We start from the raw sequence: 22,006 nt of genomic DNA on the forward strand, positions 1-22,006 counted from the left end.
ATGCTCGTTTGGTGCAACTCTGTGGGATCAACTTTTGGTAACGAAGAAACGAAGAGTGAGTGCAAGAGCAGATTAGCACCTCTTTTCTTTATGGTTATTGTGGGTAGCTGCTCTCTAAGAAAGAAAGGAAAAAAAAACGATAGATTTGAAGATTATGAGTCTTTTACGGCTGCTTGGCCTTGCCTCATCGCATCGGGAAGAAGCGCACTGTGAGTGAGTGAGACTACCTACAAGACAAGTATGCCATTGTAGGAAAAAGTAATGTTAATAAAAGTGAAAATATCCGAACCGAGGGGGAAATGGGCTTCAAATCATAATCAATAGGTCGTGGATTGTGGTATTGAACGTTAGACAATTAACGCTACCGTAGACCTCCGGCCGATCAGACAGATGAAGCAAAAGTTGAAATTCCTATCAACGAAATGTTAAGACCAAACAAGCAACTGTTCGGGTCGAAGAAGCGACCAAATTAGCGAGATTTGACGGTAATTTTTCACTGATTACTATCTTGAGGATCTGCGCTATTATGGCTGAAGCTCAAGTAGCGCTGAAAAACGGAAGGTTAAGTATGAGTTCGAAAATGCGCGAGAAATGTTGCAGCAACATATTGGTGTTTATGTTGCTATAATGAATTGCTTAAAACATGTTATCGATGATGAGTACTAGCGCAGCAGGATCGAAAATTAGTACGAGGTTGAAAATCAATCTCCTCATCCTAATAATTCTCCTAAAGTGCAGAGCGAAAGCGCTGCTATACATCTTCTTTGTAGCGTCATTGACCTCATCACCTCTATTTGGTTCGCATTCGATAGTTAGAAGCGTCATAATGCAGCGTTTACTTGGATGCCACAAAGAGACGCCATTCGGTCGGTTCAAATTTCGCTCATCTCGGGCGCTTACTCAGCTTGAAATGTGAAAACACCCTGCGAATCCATAGATTTCCATACTGTGTGTAACCAAAACCGGTTAGTTCCTTCTGCTGCTATATTGGACGTATCCCTGAACAATCAGACGATTAAACTTTCAGCTTTCGATCCGCAGGGGATTTGAAACGAGCGCGTGGCTTTCGCATATTGCCTCGCTGAACGCTATTGATTGAGTTGTCGTCGAGGCCGAGCCGAGTCCGGTAACCTAATACGAGAATTTACGGACCCGAAACACAACAATAGCGCTCCATTCGGTTCAAGTCATAGTTCAGACGAAAAAAAAAGATGCAGTTCTATTTCTGTTTATGCAGCACGTGACAGGCTATGCTTGTTTACAAACAAGCAATTTCATCTGGTATTTCGTCACCGCAGTAGGCTTTTACTGGAGTTTTTGTTTGTTTTCTTCGGTTTGAATTACACTCGAGATGAAAAACTGCTTTCTTGCTTATCTAATATTGGTATTGTGTGTATTAGGTACCGTAATCCGGCTGCAAATTGATCACCGGGCAGGGTGGCCACTGAATTTAAGAAATTAAATTGCAGCTGGAAGTTGCATTACCCACGGAAGAGCAGCTTGGCGCAGCTACTCTTGAGGATAGCTGGATGGAAACCCGTTCCACCATAGGTATTACTGCTGCAGCGGCACTAGATACTGCGATCCCGGCCTGAAGAAATGACTGGTTTGATGGCGAATGCAAACTGTTAGTAGAGGAGAAAAATGCAGCACGGGCGAGAATGCTGCAACACCGCACGAGATTGCATGTGGAGCGATACAGACAAGCGCGGAACAGGCAAAACTCGGTTTTCTGAAGGAAGAAGCGTCAGCAAGAAGACCGAGATAGCGAGGCAATGGAAAATCTGTACCGTGTAAACGACACACGGAATTTCTACGAGTTCTACACGTCTTCATTCTCGTGATTCTGCAGAGCTTCCAGTTTATCGAGGGCTCCGATCTCTTCGAAAAGAGTGCACAGGTTCTCCATTCCTCCAATCTTCTCCGCAAATTGGAGAATGTTTGAAATTCCACTTAGCACAACCCGTACCGTGCGGCTATCCTTAGCCTCGAGCAGATCAGAATACGGCTTCATCGCGGCTTCCATCTGGGACTTAAAATCGCCCTCGATCAAAAGGTTGAAGATGCCAGAGTCGAACACCTGTGCAATTTGTTGTTGATTTCCAGCCGTGATATTTGAAATGGTCCAAGCTGCCTCCTTGACGATACTGTTTTTGCTGTTACGGAGGAGTTTTCCAAGATATGGCAAGCAACCGACCGCAAGGACAGCATCCGTTTGAATGTCGCTTCCAGTAACGATGTTGCCAACGCTTCGTAATGCTGGAGTAATGATAGCCGGATTTTCACATCCCAATAGGCGTACTAGTCGAGGAACGGCACCGCAAGAACTTGCGAATCTTCATGGTCAAGCAGCTTGGACAAGATCGGAATCATCGGTTCCACTCTGTCGAAAGGAGGAGGTGGGTTCTTGTTGCGAAATAAGTTTGACATCAACCAGACGATGTTCCGCAGGAACGAGTAGTTTAGCACAATCTCACGAGCTTTCGAGCCATCGCCGGCTATGTTACCCAGAGCCCAAATGGCCTGTTCGGCAATATTGATCGAGGGGGAACTGAGTAAGGCATGCAGCAGAAAACGAAGGTGGCACGGCAAAAGACATTGGAGCACACGTTGCACTGGGTAATTGCCAAGATTTGGGAGGAGGAGATATTACCGGAGGAGTGGATGGAAGGTTTCGTATGCCCAATCTACAAAAAGGGCGACAAGTTGGATTGCTGCAACTACCACGCGATAACACTGCTGAGCGCCGCCTTCAAGGTAGTATCTCAAATTCTATGCCGCCACCTGTCACCATTTGCAAGAGAGTTCGTATGGCAATAAAAGGTGATACGGTCAAAATTTGGTCAAGGGAAAACGCGTGTAAATCGGTGAAATCGTTTATCTAAAAAATCAAATTAAATTTCTTTTTCAAGTTCAATTAGTATAAAATTCAGGAAAAATATTCAGTTAGGCTTCCGCTTTTCCAAATCCGAATTGCCGGGCCTTACGCTTGACCCCTGCCATCAGATTTTGTACAGCCACCTTGTCCACCTTCTTCGCCGCAGAAAGCCAGTTTGCCTTGAACTGCTGCTCGCCCTTAGCAGTTTTTTGGTCTTCTTTAGGTTCCGCTTGACAATAGCCCAGTATTTCTCAATTGGGCGGAGCTCTGGCGTGTTGGGAGGGTTCTTGTCCTTGGGAACCACCTGCACGTTGTTGGCGGCGTACTACTCCATGGCCTTTTTACCGTAATGGCAAGATGTCAAATCCGGCCAAAACAGTACGGAACAACCGTGTTTCTTCAGGAAAGGCAGCAGACGTTTATTCAAACACTCTTTCACGTAAATTTCTTGGTTGACAGTCCCGGAAGCTATGAAAATGCTGCTTTTCAAGCCACAGGTACAGATGGCTTGCCAAACCAGATATTTCTTTGCGAACTTTGACAGTTTCATGTGCTTAAAAACATCTGCTACCTTTCCCCTTCCTTTTGCCGTATAAAACTCCTGTCCCGGAAGCTGCTTGTAGTCGGCTTTGACGTAGGTTTCGTCGTCCATTACCACGCAGTCAAACTTCGTCAGCATCGTCGTGTACAGCCTCCGGGATCGCGCTTTGGCCGTCGTATTTTGTTTATCATCGCGATTTGGAGTCACTACCTTCTTGTAAGTCGATAGTCCGGCTCGTTTTTTGGCTCGATGCACGGTTGTAGACGATACACCCAGCTTATTTGCGGCATCTCGGAGAGAGAGGTTAGGGTTTCGCTTGAAACTACCGGCAACTCTCTTTGTCGTCTCAGCGGCTTCCGGTTTTCGATTTCCCCCCGATCCAGACTTCCTGGCTGTCGACAAACGTTCCCCAAACACTTTAATTACATTTGTAACGGTTGATTTGGCAACTTTTAGCGATTTTGCCAACTTTGCGTGCGAGTAGCTCGGATTTTCGCGATGCGTGAGCAAAATTTTGATACGCTGCTCTTCTTGCTTGGACGCCATTTTGACAACTGAAGAGTGAATTCCAAAATCAAAATAGGAGCAACATTCTACACACACACACCTTCAAAATGAGGGGTGTTCAGGTTTTTTAAATGCAAAATTGAAAGAAATACGTCAAGTTGATATTGACCAAATTTTGACCGTATCACCCTTTACCAAGCGGGGTTCATGGATGCCCGCGCTACCACGGACCAAATTTTCATGATTCGACAGGTTTTGCAGAAATGCCGCGAATACAACGTGCCCACACATCATTTGTTCATCGATTTCAAATCCGCATACGACACAATCGATGTAGATCAGCTATCGTAGATTATGCACTACGGATTTCCCGATAAACTGACGCGATTCGATGGATCGAGTGATGTGCTTTGTTCGAGTATCGAGTCCCTTTGAATCTCGAAGGGGGTTACGGCAGGATGATGGACTTTCGTGTCTGCTGTTCAACATCGCGTTAGAAGGTGTGATCAGAAGAGCTGGGATAGACACGAGTGGCACGATCTTCAGGAAGTCCATCCAGCTTCTTGGCTTCGCCGATGACACCGACATCATGGCACGGAACTTTGAGACGAAGGCCTGAAACGTACATCAGACTGAAGGCTGAAGCTAGGCGGATTGGATTTTCCATCAAAGCATCGAAGACGAAATACACGAGAGGAAGAGGCTCAGATTGACGGTGACGAAATCGAGGTGGTCGACGAGTTCATGTATTTGGGCTCACTGGTGACCGCCGAAAATGATACCAGCAGAGAAATTCAAAGACGCTTTATAGCAGGCAATCGTGCCTACTTTGGACTCCGGAATAAAGTTCGCCGCAGCACGAAGTTGACTATCTACAAGACACTGATTAAACCGGTGGTCCTCTACGGCCACGAGACCTGGACTATGCTCGTGGAGGACCAACGCACCCTTGGTGTTTTCGAACGGAAGGTTTTGCGTACCATCTACGGTGGAGTGCAGATGGATGACGGAACGTGGAGGAGGCGAATGAACCACGAATTGCATCAGCTGCTGGGAGAACTATCCATCGTCCACACATTGCAAAAATTGGGCGACTACAGTGGGCAGGGCACGTCGTAAGAATGCCGCACCACGACCCAGTGAAAATGGTTCTCGAAAGCGACCCAACAGGAACACGCTTACCACTACACCACTGGCACCGCTGACCGAACCCTTCTTACACTCAATGTGACTATCAATGATGTTATTTTCGAATTCGAATTGCCGGATGATGGGTTTAGTTCAATTCAGACTTTGGACGCGTCCCCCAGAGGTACCCGTAACGTATCCGTATTTGACCAATGTGATCCTAGACACGCAATATAACTACCAATAATCATATTTTTGAATTCTCATGTGGGGTTTAGTTCAATCCAAATTCTGGCTACTTCTCTGGGGGAACCCGGAACATGTTCTAGTGTGGCCAATGTGGTCCTGGATACTAAATTATAGCTTCCATTGAGCTTATTTTTTAATTATCATGTGATTTTAGGTGTCGCATGATGGATTTCAAGTCAGATTCTGGCCACTTCTCCGGAGGAACCCGCCGACGTGTCTGTGTTTGACTGCCGATGATCGATTTCTGTACGTGGCAAATAAGAATAGAATCATTGTCCGGTGGGACCTGGTTAAATGGGAACGGTTGGCCGTGACTAAGGCGCACAAGACGATAGTTCTTCCGCTGGACATTTCGCAGGATCTGAAGTTTTTGCTAGTGACCGATGAGATCAAGAGCTGGTTGGGACGACACTGGAGTTGGTGAATACTCAGAGTGGACATTCACACGTTGTTACCGGAGTGGTTTTTCGGAAGAATACCCATAAGTTATATTCGTGTACGAAAGATAGGACGATGAAGGACTGGTCCCAAGAAAAGATGCTCTACGTGGAGACATTATACGGTCATCAAACGCCGGTTGCCAGCATTGATGCCCTGCCTCGAAAAAGATGCATTACTTCAGGGAAAAGCGATTAAAGACTGGAACGCGCGAAAATTGGTCGACAAAAATCGTTAATTTCAGCCAAAGTTCATATCACAAAAATCTTCTTATTTTTCTTTTCCTTCATATATTTAAAGAAAAAAATGTTCGTTTATTCTTTTGGTTTGCCAAATCCGAACTGCCGTGCCTTCCGCTTAACCCCTACCATTAAATGTTGCTCAGTGGTTGCATCGACCATATTCGCAGCCGAACGTCAGTTTGATTTAAACTGCTGCTCGATTGCAATGGATTTATTAGAGTTTTTTTTTAGATTCTTTTTGACCAAGGCCCAATACCGTTCGATAATGCAAACAGAAAACGATTAGTTTGAATCATCTCAGTCTAGGTTCCATTTGGTGAATTTTCACTTAAATTTGATATTTCTAAAATAAATTATAATGTTCGAAAATCCCTCTGTTGTTGATCGTCCGATTTTCAAGAAGATTGCTGTCAAAATTGATTCCTGGTGCGTTAGAAATAAGTCTGGTACAATTGCAGGTTTATTTGAAAATTATTCATCAGTCAAATTTAAGTGAAAATTCACCAAATGCAACACAGCCTGTGTGTCACTAACGCATTTAAATCGGGATCGGAATACACCAAGGTGATTTATTCTAATCGCGCACTTTTGACGTAGGACTACGTCTTTGATTTCTATATGGGGGTACACTTAGTGAAAACCGAACATGGAACATGTAACAAATTAAGAAAGATTTTGCACGTTAATAACTCAGCTGCCCCTGGTCCAATTTCAATAATGTTATCACCAATCGATCAGAAATATGGCTACGCATTGATAAAAATGCTTCCGAATGTTGATTTTCAACAAGAAACTATTTAAAAACTGGTAAATGTCCAGCATTGTTCAAAAGCGTCGAATTTACTAACAAATCCACCAATTACCTACATGTGCTGCTTCCCCAGCACAGTCGTCAGAGAGTAGTAAGTAGACAAAAAAGCGATGGAATTGCGAAATATTTTGCACACTCATCGCCATATTCAGAACCAAACGCAAATTATTCGAGACATAACCACCATCTGTCGTCTGGCTCGCCGTGACGGTGTCTGACGTATCTCCGGTCTGATTTACGAGGTGTGCTGAAGGTGTTCCTGAAAAATGTTAACCGTGGTGCTGTCACCTACACTAAACACACCAAGCGTAAGCGGCCATGGATGTCATCTACACTTTCAAGCGACAGAGACGCACTCTGTTTGGTTTCGGAGGTTAAATCATCACCAACTTTGGCAACAAAACGGCTCTTTTCAGGGCCACCAAGCTTATTACAGTAGTAGGAATAGAATTCATCTGTCTGTTCGTCCATTTTCAGAACCAACCACCACACAAAATGCTCATGTAATCAAACTGGAAGCAGGGGTACAAATTATTTTGATCACCCTTGATCAACTTTGAATCGCCACGGCCGGATATTTTCGATGGAAGAAGCAACAATCTAGCATCTAATTCGACGAAGACGGCAGGAAACATTTGTGAAGCCGAGTTATTTACGAAAGAGAGTGTCGATGAAGAGAATCAATCAATGTAGATAGGACCTATTGAAAAGTGACGCGAGATTTGTTTTCCGTACTGAGCTCTAATGCTACCGATGCCAGGGAGGCAGCTCCCACACCTGGACCCTACATATCGACCCATCAACTCATGAACAGGGGACCTTTACTTACCGAAGGAAGGTGGGATCAGATATGTCATGCCGGTGCGATTGAGACTGAACCCAGGCCTGCTGGGATGAGAGGTAATCACGCTTACCACTTCACCACCGGCGCCGCTAACTTTCAAAGTGTTGCCATTGGCAAACCTACGCAAAATGAAAGGAACCAGTGTCGCTACTTGATAGCAAACTACTCATGATGGGAGGAGTCTTTGTAGCTTTTATACCACTTGGTTGCACATCATTCTGCTTTAACCTGAAAAGATATAAAGCAGCGCTGCTGTCTGGTATCAGCTCATTTTCACTTCGGATGGCGTGGTCAGCAATAGCAGCAGTAGGAAGGTGGTGGCTAGTTCACTCATCTATAACCCAACAAGCAACAATTGACTGGTCGTGGCAAATTATTCGAGATAACCATCATCCGTCGTCTGGCTCGCCGTGGTGGTGTCAAACGTATCTCCGGTCTGATCTACGAGGAGTGCTGAAGGTGTTCCTGGAAAATGAGGTCCGTGATGCTGTCATCTACACTAAACACGCCAAGCGTAAGTGGCCATGGATTTCCTCTTTAATAAAACGGCCCTTTTCAGGGCCATCAAGCTTACATCAGTAAAGAGTTGGAATAGAATTTATCTGTGGTTGTTTATCCATATTCAGAACCACAAGCCCCCAACGACCACACAAAATGCTCTCCATAGTTGTAATCTTGTAACCAAACTTGGAAGCATGAGTGCAAGTGATTTTGATTGATTCTCTTGAGCAACTTTCTCTTTGAAAAAGATTACTACAAATTTGGTACGCCTACAATTCAAAAACGAAAAGAGTTGAGATAATAAATATTTGATCAATTAAAAGAACTAAATGCTCTTCACATTTATTCCGTCCACTAGCGGTCCTACGTCAAGCTTCCGTTCGTACCCCTAGGCACAGACCCTTCTACTTTTATTTGATTTGTCGCGCATTCGAAAACAATATTTTTGCAAACATAAAATACGTGTAAAATAAACTCGAAAATCATGTTTACAACAAAAATATTCACGTTTATTTTCAAAAAGAATATTTTTAAAATAAACATGACATTATTGCTATTTTAAGCATTGATGTTACATGATTTTTAACATAAAATACGTTTGAAATTAACCTAGTTTATTGTTGTGGCCAGGACAAACTGAATTTACATTTATATTTACTTCAAATATTTGCATTCCGATAATAGTTTTTTCTACGTGTAGCTACTGGTTTTAATGTCAATGTCCTTTTTCATAGAAATATAATTCGATATTAACGTTAAACCACAGACAAACATACAACATAACTTAGGATGTTTTTCATCGAACACACTTTCAACGCTCAATTTAAATCTTCTTTAGTTGGTAGTGCCTGTGGCACACATAGTTAATCCCCTTGAGTTTGACGTTTACACACTACCTCCATCTGTTGAGCGTACTGCTCATGACATTGTACTCACCAGATGGCGGTAGAGTTTTAGTGACAACGATTTACAGTGAAAAATACTCAAGGCGTTATGTCTGCTCCCGATTTAAGGTTCACCAACACCTTTTTCATTTCCAGGCATCATAATTAAGAATCCATCAAAGTACCAAACGTCCCCATTTTCACCAGTTGCTGAAGAATTATTTCCAACCATAAATCTAGCTCGTCTCATTCAATAAAACAAAGGTCTGCTTGTACCTCCACTGCCAAGCCTACTGTTGCGGCAACCATTCGTTAATCTAATTGCGTCTAACGAGCTCCAATTTGCCTGGGCCATCCTCTTCTGGTACTTCTTCATTGATGGCAGTGGTGCTACCATCCAAGCTACACGTTCCATTAATTCCACTGGAGACAAATCTATAGACCGCTGCTCTCCACTGGTTCAAAGACCTGACACATATAATAAAGCAAAGTCATCCACAGAAAAACGACAAAGAAGGCGACGGGCGGCGGTGGCGGACCTGGGAAAAGTGCAAACGAAAAGCGCACACATTCCGCGATCCAAGCAAGCTAAACAGCGATATGGTGGTGGTGGTGGTGGTGTCGGTGGACGCGCTGCGATGGCATCGAGTGTCACATGAAACTGCTGTCCTCATCCATCATCATTCCCACCGCCATGATTGCCGTCGTTGTTGCACTCATCATCATCGTCATCATCGTTTGACGGTCCCACGGTTTGAATGTTTTTGTCGAGGTTTTTGTGAAATTGCATAATCGACACCGCATCTGCCAAGGCAGGCATAAAATCACCACCGCTAGGACATTTCGGGACTGGCGGAGGAGAAGTGGCCAGAAGATGAAACAATAACAAACAGTCCGAAATTGTTCCGACACGGGTCGATTTTTACGGGTCAACGACGTGTGCAGCGTGTCGAGGAACCATTATTAATTTGAACGATGTTCCAACAGGGTTGCCAAAATTTTTAGACTGACAGCAAATTTGTGTGTATCACTTTTTTTTTTCCTTTGATTTGTTTTCCGTCGATCTTGTTTTCCGTGCTGAGCACCAATGCTACCGACGCCAGGGAGGCAGCTCTTACACCTGGACCCTACCTATCGACCCATCAAACTCATGAACCGGGGACCAACGGCTTTTCCATTCCGAAGGAAGGCGTGATCAGAGATGTTATGCCTCAGAACATCCCGGCGGCGCCGACTGGGATTGAACCCAGGCCTGCTGGGGTGAGAGGCAATCACGCTTACCACTACACCGCCGGCGCCGCTGTGTGTATCACTTATGTCTGTTATGAAGACAGTCTTGCTATTGTCAACTACGAGATCTCTTAACTCGATATTCTCCCCAATTTGATGAAAATCTACGCTTCTTTCCACACAAACCGCGCATAGTCCGCAGCAATGGAGTTTTATGTATGTACCCTACCGCCATCTGTTAACCTGGAGAACAGTGTGATCAACTGAGAAATAACTACTTTTACACGAGACGTAATCCATATTGGACGTAAATCATGGAACGTAAACTAACATTTCATGTAAAATTAAGTCAAGCTGAGCATTGCATTAGGTCCTAAGTAACATTGATCGATTCTCTTCGTCGACTTTCTCTTTCGTTAACAACTTGAGCACAGAACCACTTTTTGTTGTGTTTATCGTGTTACATGCTAGATAAAAGCTTCTTTTATCGACCTGTGTGCTGAAATTACCTGGGAATGTCTTAACATGGCCATGGGGATACAAAGAGAAAGTCGACAAAGAGCATCTTTCAATGTTGACCTAATGCAATCTTCAGTTTGAAGTGTTCTCAAACCGAAACATAAGCAAGTCGATGAATAGTACCTACACGGCGAATGAGAACGACTCAAGTTTGAGTTTAGTTCACTCATAATCGCCAAAAGTGCAGGAACTCAGCGATGAGTTAATTTGCCTCATGTTTTCCCAGGTTTTTCCAGGATGTTCCAGGGAAAAATTCCTGAATTTGAGAAAAGTAAAGATTGCATTCACTCAGTCTATTGGTACTACTAGGAGACTGAATAAAATTTTCGTCAATTTCCTCATTTTCCGGCAGATTTTTTAGGTTTTCCACAGGAAACCATGAGACAAATTTTACTCATCGCTGAGTTCCTGCACTTTTGGCGATTATGAGTGAACTAAACTCAAATTTGGGTCGTTCTCATTCGCCATGTACGTTTGATTGAATTGATTTTCTCGTTTCTTTCAACTTATTCTTATTTCAAAAGAGCCGCTTACATGTGTCGGTCTCAGAGAACCGAAATTTACATGACTTTTTCGTAGTGTGTAATATATTGGATACACAGTACAGACAAATCTCGATTGCTTTTTCGAAGGTACGTATTAGCTTTTGTAAACAATGCATTTGATCGGCGATTTGACGTAACTGGTAGATCACCCAAGCATTCTAACACTGCCATCAGATAGGAAAATTTGCCCCTACCTTATAGTGCTGTTAATATGCGTGGGCGAGCTACATCAAATGCATTGTTTACAAAAGCTGATACGTCCCTTCGCAAAGTAATCGAGAAATACTTAATTTTAGTGCTTCTATGCAAATTTAAAATCAATTAAAAAAATAATAGTTGGAGGGTGGTGTACAAGACACGACCGCATTGTTGACGTAGGTCTACGAAATTTTAGTTGTTTTAGTTTAGTGTTGTTTCGGATATTGTTTTGGGATAAAGTGAATTTCATAACTCAACTCTTTACAGGAGTGTTCGTTGCGTTGTACACTGAAAACGGATCTTACCCAGAGAGTGAGTCACTTTTATTCATTCGTATGAAGAAATTTTTAAAACAGTAGTTACTCATGCGCTGCGTAACCTACGCTTTAAGAAAAATTTCCATACGAATGAGTAAAAGTGACGCACAAATGATTAAAAGTTAATTACTGAGTTAGTTTCGTTTTCCTTGTACAACGTAATGAACACCCCTGTTTATCACTCGGCAGTCAAACGATGACTGCAGTCTAACTCACCGTTGCCAGATATACCGATTTATCGATATTTATACCGATTTTCATACTTGATACCGGTATACAGATAAGGATTCTCAGAATACCAATTTATGAGATTTTATACCAATTTTTTTTAAATATTAAAAATGATGATTGTCTGCCCACGCTGAACTGTCAGAGGAAACTATTGTGAGAGATTTTAATCTTTCAGAATATCTCAAATTCTTTGAGCCTGCTCAAAAATATATTCATCCATAAAAATGTCTTATGCTTGCTACTCTTTTGACTAATGTTTCCATATAAGAGATATAAGAGATTTTACGGTGGTTTCTGAGTACTCCAAGAATGACCAGAGAACTTCAAAACAGCCCCATTAACTTCAGGAAAATTGCAGAAACTTTCAAGGAGTTCCGAGGAATTATTGGATATTCCGAAGTGTATTTCCGGAATGTTCCGAAAACTTCAGGGATATTGTAGGGTCTTCAGAGATGTTTTATGAATATTAGGCAAATTGCTGGATAAAAAACTTCATGAAAGTTGTTCTAACATCCCAAAGAGATCTCTTTACTCTTTACGATCTCTCTACTCCTTGAAGCTTCTTGCGACTGTTCCGTATGCCTTCCAAATTTCTCCAGAAATTTTTTTATATCTACATAAGGAAGTTTTTTTACAACGCCTCCAGGAACTTCTGCCGAATGTGTCCAGAGAATTCTCCCAGAAGTTGATTCCGTCTTCTTCTGGATATGTCTCCAGACGACATTCTTCGTAGGTTTTTTTTTTCTACTTCTATTGGAAGGTTTTTCTGAGCTTCTTCTGGCTTCCTCTGAAATTGGCTACTCCAGGAATTCTTTATTGTTTCCGATGTAGGAATCGTTTTTAGAGCTTCTTTATTGTTTCCGATTCTTTTCTGGATTACTCTGGATGTGTCAACCGATTTTTTCCGAAAGCTGGTTCAAATTGTTGCCTGAAGTTTCTCAATATTTGTTTTGGAATACATCCGGGATGTTTTTTTGACTTTTCTTAGAACTTTGTTCAAACTTCCTCCAGAAGAGCTTCTTAATTATTTCTCTGGAAGTTTTTTCGACTTCCTGCACAAGCTAATTCAAATATTCCCCGGAAATTGTTGCCGACGTTCTGTTAGGTGTAAATTCTGTCCAAATTGTTTATCGGTATCTTTAACGCACGATGCATATTCCTCGCTTGTCGAACGCATCAAAACGATATAAGCTAATCGCGCACTATTACACAAGTTTTACACTTTTGAGGACGGTTCAGTTTAATTTACAATAAATTGAACAATTACTACCGATTGCAATGTTCAAATTCTTCTGTTATCGACGGGTCACAGTTACTCCGATGAGCTGGAAGATCGACGGATTTTTAGGTACGTGTTTGGCAAACATAGCTCACGGACCATGGCGGCGGATCTCACGACGGTAAATGCAGCTTTTCCATTTCCCTGGACCGATTTGCGTCTGCGTCTGGTTGTTTTTCATTGGTGTGAGGCGTATGTATTGAGCAGCTAGGAATGCTATGCTGTCCACGCTGCAACGAACAAGTCCGAGGTCGAACCGTCCAACGTGTAACGTTGAATGATTGTGTGGCTTTGGCTTGTGTTGTTAGGAATCAACTTCCTGATGGCTGTGTTAGGGGTGAGCACCGATGGCGTCGAAGAGAATGTATGGGAAATTTGAATGTTTCCATATTTCTTCATTGTTAACAGTAAAATCCAGCGGGGGACAAACAACCGAGGGGAGAGGTACCAACGGGGTATCACTTAATATGAGAGAACTTTAACGAAATATTTCTTATACAGACTGTAAAAACACTTGTGTTTAGTTTGCTATCAGATTGTCAAAAGCGAGGGAGGCGACTCTATCTACGCTGCAGAAAAGATTGTATTTTGCTGTGGCTAGCTGCACGCACGCTGAGTAGATAAAAGGAAGATTTATGTCGATTTTGAAGATTTCCTGCAAAAAGATGAAGCACGATGCAAGTAGATGCGAGAAATGAAAGATGATTTTTCGAAGATTGATTCGCTAGTGTGAGATTATTTGAGCATCTAGAATTGAGATTTATATGTGTCGCCCCCCTCGGTCAAAAGAGACTTTCTATGGCCACTTTAATCTTTTATATCTTCTTCATGCGTTACGGTCTTTGACAACAACATAGTAGTTGTAATCAATACATTATTATTTTATAGCAGATGTACACTGAACGAAAAACATCCATCAAAATCAGAACATTACAACTCCTCGACCTTTTAGACCTATCTTTGATTATAATTAAAATAGATAATTATCAACTCGAAATCTATTTCAATATGATTGTTTTCCGTTATAAACTCCAATATAAAAAACATTCTGAGAGGAACTAGCTTCCATACATGCAAGAATTCACTTTGGTTTCGAATTACTTCACTAGATGTTAACGAATTCATTATCTCTTTTCTCTTTTCTGATTCTTTTCGAACGCCGAAGTGGTTGATCCACCCAGTTAGCTGGTGTTTTCCTTTTGATAGAGGTTCTTTTTGTTTGATTATATTCTTCACTATAAAATTCACTTGTTTCGCCCCTGTTGGTGTTCCCTACTCGATCGGTCAGCCTTTCCATACGTTCAGTCGGTCTTTGATTGGGTACCATTAGGTTGGGTCGTATCTCTCCAGAGCCTCCGGAGGTTCTAATCTGAGCCCTGTGTACTGTTGCTACAACGTTTCCAATTAGCATCTTCGTCCATATCCTCTTCTTCGGTATCCGAATCCTTTGTGGTCGTGGTTGTTGATTAAGTCATGTAGCTCGCAATCTACTGAAGGACCTGGTGTTAGGGTTTCCACTAAGTTGACTGCATCTTTCTTCAAGTTCATAACTTGAAGCATCGCTTCTTGATGTGACCTTTTACACCACAGTAGTCACAAATGAAGTTTGCGAAGCGTGACCGTTTGGTTTGCTCCTGGTTACGCCAATCCCCAGCCTTGAACGACCTTGGTATGTTCCAATCATTCTGTTGTCGTTGGTAATGTCCTTGTATCCTAAATGGCTCTTCATAGGTCCTCTTGCATGTTCCTCCTGCTTAACCAACTCAAAAGTTGAGGCCAATTTTCTCATGTCTGTGCCAATCGTTTTAGGATTCGAAGTTTTCAAAGCGGCTATTTAATCCCAGCTATGTTCCCTTCTTCGTAAAGCTTTAGCATTAGTTTCAGCTATCTGCCATGTCGTAATTACTTTTTCAGCTATCTCCAACGTAAGTTTTTCTGTTGGAGAGCTTTGTCATTTACACCAGCCACTATGCGATCTATTTCGCAATGTTCACCTAAATTACAAAATTCGGCTTGAAGTTTCAGTGCCAAAACAAAATCTTCAAGTGTTTCACCCGGTTGCCTTATACGGGAATTGAATGGGTGCGCTGGATAACGTCTGGCTCGACCTTGTCTAGCCTAACATTTAATTTAGATACAATATCCGCATAATCAGCAGCTTCTAAAGTACCAAAACGATTAAATGTGCCTTTTTTATTGTATCCGTTACGTCATTAGCCTGAAAGCAATATGATGTACCTTTGCGAAAAGGTTCAATGATGGTTGCCATTCCAGGAAAAGCTATTGCACAAATTACAAGGCAATATTCTGCTCACGCTCAAATCAAGCGATTGACTCACCGGTTGAGGTCAATCACCCCTGGGAAGTGTTGTATTGTTCTGCTGGTCCTTTGGTTTCCCGGAACAGCAGCGCTAGGACAATAGCCGATTTTAATTCCACAAAGGAGCCGATACTACAGCTCCGGAATCTTTCCGGATTGTTGCCGCAATTGTACGAAACGTGCAGCTCTTTCTCCGGACCCCTGCTTGCACTAGTTGTAAGCATAGCCTGTAACACTTTTCAGAAGCACGGTTGTTGGATTTGCGTGTCGGTTTAGATCTTCGCATCACGGGATGCACCGAAGAAAACTCCCTGTATGACACCAGCTCAACGTTTTTTAGTGCCGATAGCACGCTGTTTCGCACCGTTCGTGTAGCCGTCCGCACTTGAACTAATGACTGCCGCTGCCAGGACTGACAGCATTGACTTACGGATATGGTGCGCTGATCTACTATTGTCTCGTTGCCTAACTGTAAATTCCAGCGGGGGACAAACAACCGAGGGGAGAGGTACCAACGAGGCATCACTTAATATGAGAGAACTTTAACGAGATATTTCTTTATGCAGACTGTAAAAACACTTTAATCTTTTATATCTTCTTCATGCGTTACGGTCTTTGACAACAACATAATAGTTGTAATCAATTCATTATTATTGTTTAGCAGATGTACACTGAACGAGAAACATCCATCAAAATCAGAACATTACATTAACTATTTAAATATTTCACAATTACAATGTGTGACATACCACACAAATCTTATAACACTGGTGAATCGATCGACATACAAATCATCAGAATCCATTGATTATTGGCCAAGTTATTAGCATTTAAAGTCTGACCAATTTTCGTTGCATATCCTTGAATTGGCACCCTTCCCGAAAGACGTAGTCCTACGTCCAAGGATGGATCGATCTTTTGAGAATGTTTCGTTACTTTTTAACATAGAATGTTTATATTAAATCGAATTGATTTTTTAGTTAACCCATCTTAAAGAAGATAGTTTAGTGATCTCTCTATCAAAATTCCAAATATCCGCACCGTAGAGCCACACTCTGTGTTTTCACTGAAGGTACACTTGAGAGCTCTCTCGAGTGTAGCTTCAGTGAAAACACAGAGTGTGGCTTTACTGTGCGGATATTTTGAATTTTGATAGGGAGATTAATAGCATTAAACTATATATTGTAAGATGCGTTAACTGAAAATTCAATTGCAATTAACGTAAGCATTCTACGTTAAAAATTTACGAAAAAAGTAGAAGGGTCTGTGTCTAGGGGCACGAACGGAAGCTTGACGTAGGACCGCTAGTGGACGGAACAAATGTGAACATTTAGTTCTTTTAATTGATCAATCATCAATTATCTTAACTCTTTCCGTTTTTTATTTGTAAGCGTATCAAATTTGTAATATTTATTTCAAAGAGAAAGTTGATGAAGAGAATCCAAGGGACTGTCAACTTGAGTATTATCGATTCATCTACCTGACTTTAAAAGGTGTATTTTGGTTTTTTTTTTTGTTATTTATGGATTTTTAAGTTTTGTGCATTTTGGTATTAAAGTGTATTCAATTCACCCCTTACAGGATTTCTTTCCGAATTATATGAATGGGGCGGGGCGGAAAGTATCGTTTGTGCAGAATATGCAAAAAAGGAGGAACTTCGAGAGATTGAACTCGTGAGAGCTAATTTGTTCACAAATTTGATTTTATTGGCTTTCTGGGGACTGAATACACTCCCAAAGCGAATTATTCCCACTTCTCTTAAATTCTACATGGATTTTAACACTTCCTACCAGCGTGTTCTGGAAAATGGTTGGACGATGATTAATCTCACCAATACATTCGGGCCTACAATTCCACACCTTCTATAGAGACCAGGTTGCGCCTTGATAGCTAGCTGCTTGCGGGAACTGATGACCTTGACCAATGTCCAAATAATACTCTTTAACAAATTTATGGTGGTCCTGAAAAGGACCGTTTTGTAGTGATGGTTGAGTCACAGACAAACAGACATAACACATTGAATATTTCTCACTGTAAAACATCGTCGCTAAAAAATTACCGCCATCTGTTGAGTACACTGTGGTGGGTAGTACGCTGAACAGATGGCGATAGTGTATAAACGTCAAAAGCAAGGGAACTGACTATGCGCGCCACAGGTGACGGTACTACCAACTACGATAATTTTAAATTGACCGTTAAATGCTTGTTCGATGAACAACTTGCTAGTGTTATGTCTGTTTGTCTGTGGTTGAGTAATTCTGAGCTGGGTGTTCAACACGGATGAAGCTGTCGAGCTGTATGTCGTTTGGAACGAGGGTGACACGCTTGGCATGACCCGCAGCGACTCACGAAGAGCTACTGATTCCGATCCATAGCATAGCGGTGCAAATTCTTCCTCCTTTGATGGTTGCTTATGTGGGCTCTGCAGCTCGCTGCTTGCAGGCAGCCTTTCGTTGTTACTGGAGAACAATTTTCAACGCCACACGCCGAAAGCACTGCTTCTGCTGCTACTGCTGTTACTAATTTCGACGACCGAATACCACCACACAGTGGTGTGGTCGTTGGGAGCGTGTGGTTCTGAGTATGGCGATGAGTGTGCAAAATATTACGCAATTCCATCCTCCCTATTCGAACGCGCCCGAGGATCGGAGGCGAATGCCACTTCGACTTGTTTCGTCTACTTACTACTCTCTGACGACTGTGCTGGGGAAGCAGCATATGCATGTAGGTAATTGGTGGATTTGTTAGTAAATTCGACACTTTTGGACAATGCTGAACATTTACCAGTTTTTCAATAGTTTCTTTTAAAATTCAACATTCGGAGACATATTTCTGATCGATTGGTGATAAAATTATTGAAATTGGACCAGGGGCAGCTGAGTTATTAACGTTCAAAATCTTTCTTAATTTGTTACATGTTACAATTTCGGTTTTCACAAAATGTACCCCCATATAGAAATCAAGGACGTAGTCCTACGTCAAAAGTCCCAAAAGAGCGATCCATCACTGCCTACGTCAATTCAATCACTGATCTCACCCAATATGTGTAACTATATTTGTTTAATGCATCTCACAAAAAATAATAATTCTGATATCTTGCTACTAATATTCCGAAGATGCGAATAACGATAGCTGAGAATCTGCATCAACCGAGAAGACTGCCAACACTTTCAAAATCGCTCCAAAGCCATGTCCTCGACAGCCGTCGCCTTCTTTTCACAGAGTCAACACGCTAGTTTTTCCCCTCTAAATAAGGTAAATCCCAGCGTCATGCAGTAGTGAAAATTTTAGTACCACTACATCAACTTAACGCCGGAGAAGCATTCAGTACCGCTTGCTCGCTGGCTGCTGTTACAAATTTATTGTAGCACCGACCATAAATCACTTGCGGCTGGATGGAGCATAGGAAGCACGCTCTTTTACCTCACACCCAAAACAAAACATCCAAACTTGAACATGGTTATGGTACAGAGACAGCCGGACGGTTTGATGCCCTGGCACATTCGTGGCACGGTGTCGGTGCCTATAAAAAGAATCATCTGTATGGCGTGTGGTTCTGGACGGATTAAGATTAAGAGCGGGACGGAATTCTTGAAAAACAAATCGAAAGAAGTCTTATTTTGAACTTACCTGCGTATAGCACTCGATTTCTTTGTACGGATTGACGGCAACCAGAATCGATCCCGTGTAGGTCTGCGTCGGCGAAGGCATGAGTTTTGGGTTAAGGAAAATTGATGATCGATCAGAAGAATTTGCTGCTACTGGGATTAAAGAAATAAATACAAGTTGTTTGGTTTAAATAAAGACTTCAATCGGAATGGATCCGAATGGAAATAAGCGTTTGATTTGCGTCTTCTTTGCTGTTCGGTACTGAAAATAGAAATGCTCGAATTGGTACAGGCTTAGAACGTCCTCAGTTAACAACTGTGGATTATGGAAATGCTCAAAGAACATTAAGTTGAGAACAGGTCGTAACGCTCCAATTACGACGTAGTAGTTACGAAGAATAATTAGTCGTATTATTATTGATTCTCATTGTTCAACCGATTGAGTCTATTTAAGGTGATTCCTTGTAGAGTCCACAAATGGTCGCCACGTAGGCTATAAATGCACTTCCACCTCAAATTTTCAGATACACGAATCTTGGAAATTAGAGTTCCATTTCACCTGAAATTGCTACTGCATGTATGCTGCAGCGCAGCAAACGTTGAGTAACAGTTTCATTGTAGCATGTGTTGTGGACGCTGATATTTGTGCACTTAAAGTTTCGAAGTGGTAGCGAGAATAAGGATCTAACAGCGAACCACCTTAATCTGGTCTAGATATTCCTTGCTTATTCCTTCCTTCTCGAACATTCCTTATCAATCTTAAACAAAAACAATTAGACCCTAAAACGACCCAAAGTTTAGCATGTTTCTCAGTTTCATACTTCCTCACCCACACCCACATCGAAATTAATCAGCAGAAATGAAGCATCTTTTGATCCCATTTGATTTGGCGTGCCGGTCCATAGGCGTGTGGGCTTTTCAAACTTAATATATCCGATCCGAAACCGAGATAGAAAAAGAAAAGACAAGCAGTAAATTGCAGGCCTCGGATTCTTCGCATTGCTGAGGCTCGTTGAGTACAACCTTCCCCGAAGAGGACAGTCGAAGAAAAATTCCAAACCCTAACCTTCAAAACTCACAGACGCACGAGCAGCGGTGACGTCAGCAAACGCGAAGCCCGCGATGATATGGCAGCAGATAAAATTCCCCTCGATATGACTCATCGCCATCAGAATTCAGTAGAAGGGCATTCCACTCCACTTCTTTGAATGGTGCAGTTTTGCTTTATCTAACCGTCATTCGTCATATGACGTCGCCACTATAGTTAGGTACAGCTATCCCCCGAAGAATGCATTACCCACTGAATTGCACCCACCGCTTTTTTCTCGGCGGGGTTTCAACCAGTCGGTCTGATTATTTGCATGTGAAGGGTCAATGAAGAACTAGTCACTAGCAGAAAATCAGAGCGCTTGGTTGAAAACCCACCGAGACAAAGCGGTGGGTGCAACTCAGTGGGTAACGCGTTCTTCGGGGGAAAGCTGTACTACTCTTTGCTTTCGCTGTTCGGTCTCCCTCTATGACGGAATGCTGTTGATATAAAATCTTTCAAAGCACATTTCGACCTTATCCACTCTGCCGCGTGCTATAAAAGTCGCGACATTCCGTCATAATGCGTGATATTTATGATGCATATGTATTTATATGGCTAATGCAAACCCAACATGGAGTGTTCAACAAAAGAAAAGAGGGGAGAGACTAATCATCATTGCGCGCTGATGGAGCTGTTGGAGATTTTAGATGACGTTTCTCGGGAGGGGAGTGCGTTAATGCAGCTGTTTTCAACATTATCAGGACAGTAAAAGTTTATAAGCGTCGGTTTTTGTTTATGTTTATGATTCATTAGGGATGCACTGTTGACTTAAGGCATTAAAGGTTGATGGAATCCACAAATGGTCCTTATCATGGCTGAAGATAGCGGCCATTTGTGGATTTTATCAATCTTGTCCTTAAGCTATTTTGAACAATCACCAGCAGCACAAACAAATGCCAGCACACTCGTGACGTAGACTATAGACCCAGTTAAATGATTCTCACAGTCAAATCAGTGCCAACATTGAATGACACCATAAGGAAGAGGAATGTATTCTCTACCAGCTGACATCGTTAATTTGCAGGAGTGCGCTTTTATTTGTGAGAGCTCGGCGATTGAAGTAATTGTTTAAAAAATCAGTTTCGTCCTAATGAAATGTTTTCACAACCAGCGTTGCCAGATATACCGATATATCGATATAATGATAGTTTTTCAAGTATTCTAAATATTATTTCAACAATTAATGATTTTCAAATATATTTTTTAAACAGACACTACACACTTAATCTAGCTCGGTAAAATCTCCAACAGCCGATTACCTCGGCATTTACTTTTGCTGATATCTCTGCAAAATATCTACTTGTTAGCTGATATCTCAGCAAAATCTAACTTGTTAGCTGAGTCTCAGCAATTGTTTTACTGAATCTCAGCAAAATAAATTGCAGAACTACTCGGCGAAAAAATTTAAGTGTGTAAGGATCGTCGAGTCAATTTGATAGTAATATTTTTAACGGAAATTATTTTTTATTTCGTTTTTAGTGGTCAAGGTCATCAATCGGGTCACCATCAGGTAGAGTAAGACTTCCTTTACCCGTCGGTAATGTTGGTTTGCGTGGGCGTACCTTGAATTACTAAAAATCATCGAGAGAAGTCATTGTTTACAAAAGCTGATACGCCTGATTCCAACTCTATCTAAATATGTTTAA

General features: G+C 42.0%; 1 protein-coding gene and 1 pseudogene across 2 annotated transcripts in view; both read right to left on the reverse strand.

Annotated features, from left to right (window-relative positions):
* Myo81F (Myosin 81F) overlaps positions 1-22,006 on the reverse strand; it is a 211,987-nt gene that overhangs the window by 62,022 nt on the left and 127,959 nt on the right. For both annotated transcript variants that reach the window (XM_065239781.1, XM_065239780.1), the window contains exon 3: positions 19,293-19,355. In XM_065239781.1, the coding sequence (XP_065095853.1) occupies positions 19,293-19,355 (63 nt within the window). The remainder of the gene's footprint in view (positions 1-19,292; positions 19,356-22,006) is intronic.
* LOC135717573 (importin subunit alpha-like) lies at positions 1,823-7,651 on the reverse strand (annotated as a pseudogene).

Source organism: Ochlerotatus camptorhynchus, unplaced genomic scaffold (genome assembly GCF_037179485.1).
Source record: "Ochlerotatus camptorhynchus isolate MF236.1 unplaced genomic scaffold, CSIRO-AGI_Acam_v1.1 ptg000062l, whole genome shotgun sequence".
Lineage (NCBI taxonomy): Eukaryota > Metazoa > Arthropoda > Insecta > Diptera > Culicidae > Ochlerotatus > Ochlerotatus camptorhynchus.